Below are 8,610 nucleotides of genomic sequence, written 5' to 3' on the forward strand. Positions count from 1 at the left end.
TAAATCTATGGCAGTCTGTGCTCTGCTACGGCATGCATGTACCGTGTACCTATTTCCACACAATATGACACAAATGCCTAACGATTTCAAAGCCCGGAAATACTAAAAACTATAACATCCTTAATGATATTCGAACAGCGACATTTTGCATTCAATTAACATCGAGGGCTATTCAGGGACAACTCCCAGTTAAACAATAAAGCAAGATATTAATAGATATGTACATGGTTTATTTCGAGCAGACTACACATGACAAAATGCTACCGTCAATGTATGGAGGACAAGGGAGACTCCCACATTTACTTCGAACGCGATAGAAAAGCTTCCCATCTTCTTTCCGTATTCCATGTGGAAGAGCTTCAGGACTTCCATCCAAACAAACATACTGAGAAGCAGCAGCATGTCCACGATAGCCGGATGCCAGAATTCCGTGGTATTCCATACCCCAATCAGTAGGGCAAGTGTTTGTTCCTGGAATCATGAGGACGGAAGGACTAAAAGATCTGCATACTGCACACGGCACATCATCAGACACTCTTGTAGCGCCGAAAAAAGTACTTTCATATTCAGCTCCGTAGATGTAACCATCGTAGTCATGATAGTCAGTGTACTCGTACACCGGGTTTCTGGGCATACATACATATTCTGCCGCTGCGCCCTGGTCGGTGTAATGGGAACCTCCGGCATAACCTGGACACACAGACATATCACACAACTAATCCTTGCTCGAAATGTTATTCCGATTAGCAAAATCTTTAAAACAAAATACGATTACCAGTATGAAGGATAGGTGTATAACACGCGCAAGTATTGATTTCCGACCCCTTTAGTCTATACTTTGATAATTATGATTGCACAAAAACAATTTCTCTTTTCCAATCTCTTCTATTGTATTATTGCTTCGCTTAGAGTTGTTGAATTTAAAACACATCAATTTGGTGATTTCCATGTAAAGTAAATGGTGAAGTTACCTTCATAAACCAGTTGGGAGGAGTTTGATGGACAGGAACTTCTACCCCATCTAGTATACATGCCTCCAGATCCTGTAGAAAACAAGAAATGACATAAGAGTTTTAAAGAAGAGGCCCATAGTGACTGTATCGCTCACATGATTTAGTTAGCTGAAATTGATGAAATTAAGAACAAATGGAAATTATTTAAAACACTATTTTCTGTATTAGGCCACGACCAGGTCTGTCCCAAGCGAGAAGATGCCATGTTTATACAAAACTTACTTGTCTTCATTCAAGTATGCTTCAAGTCAAATGTAGTTAAAACCTTCTTTGCAGTCTTCCACTACTAGTAGCGATAAAGATTGCACAAAATACATAAACTAATAGCACTATTTCATGTAAATTAAGAATTAAATTAAGCAGAGCAATTTAATTATCAAAACCGCATCATACAGCTGTTTCCTCCTTATGAGACGTGTCAGTGATGCTAAGAGCTTAAATTGGAACCGTATGGGGCGTGGAGGCAAATCGCAAAAATGCCAAAATCTGGGGTTGCATTTGCCATGCAAATCAAGAATGTCGTAATTTCCATACATCTGATAATTTACGAAGAATGTCATGTACATGTACATATGTATATTCTGAACCGTGTCACTATTGGAATGGCCTAAAACGTGACACGAAAAATGGTCATTATTTCTCTGACTTGGGCTTTTGGCTTAAAGTACAACTTATCTTTACTTAAAAAAAATCGCACACCTTATTATGTGGTGTTGTCACATATGTATATTAAAAGCATTACCTAATGCAGTTGTCTTGGTCGTAAGTTGGATTATGGTGTTATGTTGTGCTGTCACTTTGGCCGTTAAAGACGAGACAGACGACAGCATACTTTGTACTTTTGATTCCAGGTCGTGCAAATAGTTAGGATCACATGATGCTACGCGTTTGTAGTCTTCAGTAGCAGAAACAGTACACACGATAAGAAACATCCACAAAAACGATTCCATATTGGTGTAAAGGAGTTCCGCTACGTATATGTACACCACAGATAAGGCACGGCTAGACAACAGTAAGTAATGTAGGTCTTACAGTATGACATATGTGTGACCAACATATTACAACAGAACTAAACACTGTTAACTGTATAGTCGGTATAAGAACAACTGTAATTTATAACTAGACATTACATTGACTTTCTTTGATAGTGACATTGAAACATGCACTAAAACCATGGATATTTAATTGCTATAGATGTGTAAATATATTTGGTGGTTTGTTTTGAATAGTTTGTCGGTTACATATTGACTACAGTAAATTGTTGAGACAAGACTCAACAATATCATTGTATTTGGGACAAGCTTAATACCATGACTGTATTTGTCAAGTTAGCACCACTAAGCGATACAACCACCATGTTTTGTTAATTAGAAAACAAAGCTATATGTAGACAATCAAGTTGGATATATTCTTAGTTATGATCGGTGTAGTCTGATTATCAACTGCAATGTGAATCTACATTTTTTTTTTGAAAATAGGACAAGTTGGTGTAAAACTAAGTGGCTCTTCCGAGCACATTTATCAGTTGAAATTGTATAGAGGTTTCAATACCTTATTAGTAAAATAAAAATAAATAAAATGACAGCAAATCATCTCTCTCTCAGAAACTTGATGGTTTTTATGAGTCCTATGTATGGACTTTCTTCTGTGTTTGAATGCATTTTTCACGAATACACTTCAGTATAGTTCACAACCATGTTTGTACAACCGTTCACCTTTCTCATAAGAACGAAATAATTCGCCCAGTTTAGAATGGAGTATGGTGGTGTACACGTTTTGATCAGCTAAAAAGTCCTCCCGTTTCATTAAATGGTTTTTTTGTTATTTGTTGTCGTATGTGTTTATAGTGAAGAGATACGTTGTTCATGACCTCATGTGGGTTGATTAGAACTTTGCCAGAGTGTCCTATTTTCGTTACTATTTCCAAGATCATTTTTGTTTTATACAAATAAAAATTCTGTAATATTACACAGAAGTCTACCATACGGGCTATATTTGTCTCGGTGTTCTCCTTGTTCTTGGAAATGTCCTTAGAAGGACTGTTATGTGTGTCGTCTCCTACATGATATTTTCCCGTTTTGCAATATATTTGTTTTAACGAGAATATTAAGACAATTGGTGGCAATACAATGACATTGTAGCACGTCAGGGTTGATTTATTTGTCATACAAGTGACGATAGTAACATTTGTCGGCATCGATTTCTATTGCAACGTGCCCTAGTTAATGCGTTGTGCCCTATTTTGACGAAACAAGATCATGTCCATATATGAGATTACATCGGATTTGTTACAATAGCACAAATTCCAAAAAAGTCAATAAAGCATTAAATTATGTATACTTTAATGTTATAAATTTTAGATTGGATTGAAGAATACTACAGGGTTTATCTTCAATTTGACAAAACACGTTGTATCATCACCTTATCTTCAACAGGAATATGATGATAATAAGCCAACTGCTTATCTAACACATGGTCCTCTTATTAGTAATATATAAATATATATATATAAATGTGTAAGTGGAAACAAGATTTTGGGGAAAAATAATAGAAAAATATAAATACTCAATATAAAATGCACAGCATACATTGTCAACTCTTTGAAGGAGACATTATCTGGTAAGTTGACCAAACTCAAGTTAATGTTTGACTAGTTTTTTGAATGTGATAAAACAGTTGGTCTCCTTAAACTCATGAGGTAACCATTCCAGTCTTTAATAGTGGATAAGAAAAGTGAATTGTGTAAAAAAACAAAAAAAAAAAAAAAAAAAAAAAAAAAAAAAAAAAAAAAAAAAAAAAAAAAAAGGAAAAAAAACAGTTTTGTGTTTGTTATTATCACAGGCATATCTTGTAGCTCTTTTGTAAAACGATACATCACTGGATAAGTAGTCAGGGACTTCATGAAAATCATAGTTAAATTCCAAACATGTCTTTGGAAAGAGTATCTAAATAATCATTCTGGCTGCTTGTTTCTGAGCCTTCAGGAGCTTACACATTAAATTTCCAGAACATCTTGACCAAATAATACAGAAATGTACAAAATTTGGGAAAATGCAAGCCTGTAAAAAACTGGGAAAGTTATGGCAGTTATACCTGTACAATTATATAATACCACTCCTTAAAATTTGCTTATAATCGTGTAATAATAATAATAATAATAATAATAATAATAATAATGTACTTTATTTAAAGAGGATAATACATGTTTCGCCAAAGGCTATTCTACCCCATGGTCTTCAAGTAAGTAAATATTACTCATTCATTAGTAAAACATGATATCACAATCATATACTAAAATACATACAAAATTATAATAGTGAAAGACATTATAACATATCACAGTCAGTATTAATAAAGATTATAACAGATAGCATAAACACATATTTGTGCTAACTTGATTTGTCAATTAAATGACTTTAAGCCGTATATACATATATGCCAGAAAAGTAAAAATTACCAGGATATACGCTAATATAGCATAGATTAAAAAGGAAAATTTGCATTAAAAAGAACAGTTAAGAATTCCAAAATTAATTAACTAGTTGGTCTCTAAAATAATTATAATTTTGAATATCTTTTAACAGACTGGTTAGGCTATTTCAGTCCTGAGCACCAGTTATAAAAAAAATGTTTTGAGTAAAATGTAGTTCTGTGCTTAGGAACAATAACATTATTTGCCACGGAGAACGAACCTGGTACATCTTCTGTGTTCATTATGAGCAAGTTTGATATTGTGGCTTAAGTAATCTGGCACCAATCTATGAATGCATTTGTAAAACATGCATATTCTCTTGAATTTAAAATATTTTTTAATTGGAAGCCATTTTAAAACAGAAGACATATCAGAGGAAGGTGTATCATATGGCACATTAAGTATAACTCTTTCTGCCTGTTTCTGGGCTTTATATAATTTACCCATATGATTTGCATCACATCCAGACCATACAGTACAGCAATAAATAAAAGGGGGAAAATAATTCTTTCTTGGATGGAAAGATAGGAACGTATATGCCTTAACAAACCTAAGCATTTTCTAATTTTAGAAACTGCTTTGTCAACATGACTTTTCCTTGGCAAACAATAATCCAGATGTACACCTAAAAGGTTTTCATTTTCTACTTGTTCTAATTCAGTGTCACCAAGTTTCAGGCTATGTTTACAATCTGTAGTCCTGGAAAGTTTCTGTTTTAAAGCAACAATCATACATTATGTTTTTTTGGCATTTACAATCAATTTGTTTTCAATATACCCAAATTTGTTACATTTTCTAAATCTGTCTGCAAAACATTTTGCATATCTTCTAAGGATTGACTGGCATAATGGAAACTGGAACAGTCAGCATACATTTCGGTATTTGTAACAACGGATAAAGATAAAACATTTAAACATGTCAAAAATAGTTATGGGCCTAAGATTGAACCTTGTGGTACACCATGTGTAATGTTATTTGTTTCCGACAGAGTACCAGACAGACTTTTTGTGTTCTATCTGAAAGATATGATTCAAAGCAGGATAATGAGCTTTCATTACATCCATATGATTTAAGCTTTTCTTACAAAACAGAATGATTAACTTAATCAAAGACCTTCTTAAAATCTACAAAAATTTCACATGTGAAAAGCCCATCATCAATATTTTTGGCCCAAGATTTAACAATATTTAACATGGCTGTTTCACACGAATGTTTTTTCTCTAAAACCAGACTGCGATGAGACAATGAGCATGTGTTTATTTAAAAACTTGTAAAAATGAGTATGTACATGCCTTTCCAATATCTTAGATGAAATGGGTGAAACAAAGATTGGCCTATGATTATCAAAATCAGCAGACTTACCACTTTTATACAAAGGAATTACTTTGACCATTTTCCAATGCTCAGGAAATTCACATGTTCTTATACTAAGATTTATAATATATGTCAGTGAAGGTGCTACCTGATTATGAACAAGCTTCAGCAGCTTAGCATTAACACTGTCAGCACCTACAGCCTTCTTTTCATCTAAAGATTTCAGGAAATTACAAATTCAGCTGAAACATCTGGGATGGAAAATTTGTAACCTGTTGTCAATTTTGCTGACACATATTGCTTAAGTTTGTCAAAAGAAGACTGTAGATCATGAAGGTTTTCCATCAAGTCTGTAAGATCACACAGATTTTCTTTTTCATTCAGAATGTTTACATTGAAATCACCCATTATTATCAGTTCCATATTTTCCAATAAAATTTTCATAATTGTTTAACCAAAGTCTCAACTCACAATTTGTCGGTCTGTAGATATTTACTATGATGATTGGTCTGGAATTTTCAAAATTTAATTGTACACATAGCTCTTCAATGTTAAACAATTCAAGGTCATTTCGTCTAGTGTAGGGTATATATAAGATTTAATATATGTCGCTACACCGCCGTGCCTATCGTCATTTGGACGATCAGCACGTTCAACACTGTAGCATGCAATGCTGATTTCCTCACTGAAGATAGCAGAAGAAAGCCAAGTTTCTTAAATCAAAGAATGTCAATTGGATGTTTTACTAAGTGTATTGATAGTTCACCAATCTTATTGTACAAACTTCGTATATTCCAAGAACAGAGCCGTAACCCAGCTGGTAATTTGAAATGGTCAGTTTTCACATTTTCAATATTTCCATTTTAGAAATGAGTAAGTTTGTTCCCAGTCTTATAATCTGTAACTGTGCTTTGCATATAAACAAAGTCAGGTAGTACTGTTGGGGATCCAACAAGGGTAAACTCCTCATTAAAAGTTCTGTCATGGCTGACTGGCCATTCACTAAGAGCCAGTATAATACCTACTGTAACACAGGTAAGAACAAAGGTAAGTTTACCTGTACCTTGTTCACTATTTTTCCCTGCAGATGTCCTCACTTCACCCCTCAAGAATCTGGAGAAATTGTAAAGTCCAATTCTGGTTCTGTATATCATCAACTCACACATTTTGTCACATTAAAATATTCACTAAAACATTATAAATGCAACTGCCAGTTTTGGAGAAGGAACTTTCATTAAAACTGCTAAATAAAGGGAAAATTTGCTAGAACCACAAAACATTCCTGGGGGGTATGTATTAGTTGTGTCGATAAGTTCATATGCATTCCTAGACAACGAGGCTTATAACAGTGTTTTCCTCAAGGGAACCCCCTTTTTTCAATTTCATATTGTTTCTGATCAGCTTCTTATTATTTTTATTTTCTTCCGCAGGTGACTTTTCCGACACGTTTCTCAAATTTAACAATATTACACAAGATAATATTTTAACAACCATGTCCTGTTTTTTATGCAAAGACCACCAACTGATCATAATGACACCATCCTCTAAAACAAGCTAATGTTGCTAAAGCATCGTCCTATCCAGAATCCTGCTCTCTATTCCTAATTAAGTTTCAAGCTGACATCAGATAATTCATGTTGGAGGTAGCCGAGTTTTAGTAAAATGAATAGCTTTCCGTGACATTAATATAAAGAATGTGTCATGGCATGTTTGCGCTAACTTCGTACTTGTTAGATAAATGTGATACACATATATTATTTGTTCGCCTGCTTTTTGATCACGGTAGATAACTCATTTTTAATGGCAAAACAAACGTGCCTGTGTTAGTTGTTTTAGGATGCACTTGCTAAAATGGCCGAGATGTCAGCATGTTTTTTAAAACCGTATTGGTAGCGGAATGCAGCGATTCCCCAACCTAATGTGCGATATTGATCTTTGATACCGCCTGCACCTAGTAAACCTCTTGACAAAATGATGGGAAATTTCCCACAATTAGACCACATGTTTTATCTCGAATCTAGATAAACATAATATACGCATTAAATGCTTCTACTATTTTTCAGAGTGATTTTACATACTACACACCGGACATGTTTGATGAAAAACTGATTAGAGTGATAATCTAAATGAAAGCATTCCATATAGAAATTCATATTTACTGAATTGCCCTCTGTGCTCCTGAATTCCGTTTCACACATCATCAACCAGCTTATGGCGTAAGAACATTCAAAAGAGAGCGACACTCCCTTTATTTACCCTCTGACGTCAGTTATTACCTTGCTAAACCATGAATTTGCCTTGATAATGGCAGGTGAAATTAGCTCGGTAACAGGAAGTGGACATGCCGATTTCTTGATATTCTTATGGCAATGGATGTTCATTGACTGCATCATTTTCAACACTTGAAGACAAGTGCCTTGTATGGAATCTTCCTTTCATGTTCTAGATATGCCTAAAAAACCGTGTTGTCCAAGCTGAATCTGCTAGATTGTGAAAGAAACTGATGAGCATAGATTCATACAGGGGACAAGAGAAACTAACTAACACGAGTAAATACTTTAATTATCAAAATGTGCCAAGACAGGTGTTTGTGGATAAAGGCATTCTGTCTTTTTATCTTAATTAGTTCATTTCTCTTTGGCACTGATATATATATTCTTTATGCTTAATTAAGCTAAATGGTGACCTTAAACATTCTGTACAATAGATTAATTGCCTACTGCAGTTGAGTTCAATATTCTCATTGATATAAACACCACATGAGAAAAATGTAAGCAGTGTCGATCGGTTTTCTCTGTTTCATGAAATTGT

At 34.2% G+C, this 8,610-nt stretch overlaps 1 protein-coding gene across 1 annotated transcript; it reads right to left on the reverse strand.

Annotated features, from left to right (window-relative positions):
* Positions 1 to 229: 229 nt before the first annotated feature.
* On the reverse strand, positions 230 to 1,963 carry LOC132546235 (short-chain collagen C4-like). Its single transcript, XM_060209947.1, has 3 exons — positions 1,756 to 1,963; positions 972 to 1,043; positions 230 to 690 (listed from the first exon to the last, which is right to left on the reverse strand). Exons 1-3 carry the CDS (start codon positions 1,961 to 1,963, stop codon positions 230 to 232), a joined length of 741 nt encoding a protein of 246 aa, XP_060065930.1.
* Positions 1,964 to 8,610: the final 6,647 nt, after the last annotated feature.

This window comes from Ylistrum balloti, unplaced genomic scaffold, assembly GCF_031769215.1.
Source record: "Ylistrum balloti isolate Yb309-2 unplaced genomic scaffold, AGI_CSIRO_Ybal_v1 Utg369604, whole genome shotgun sequence".
NCBI lineage: Eukaryota > Metazoa > Mollusca > Bivalvia > Pectinida > Pectinidae > Ylistrum > Ylistrum balloti.

Coding starts and splice junctions, on each gene's coding strand:
- LOC132546235 (XM_060209947.1), bottom strand. CDS start 1,963: ATGGAATCGTTTTTGTGGATGTTTCTTATCGTGTGTACTGTTTCTGCT. Junction 1,044..1,755: donor GACCAAGACAACTGCATTAG/GTAATGCTTTTA, acceptor TGTTTTCTACAG/GATCTGGAGGCATGTATACT. Junction 691..971: donor CTCCCAACTGGTTTATGAAG/GTAACTTCACCA, acceptor CTGTGTGTCCAG/GTTATGCCGGAGGTTCCCAT.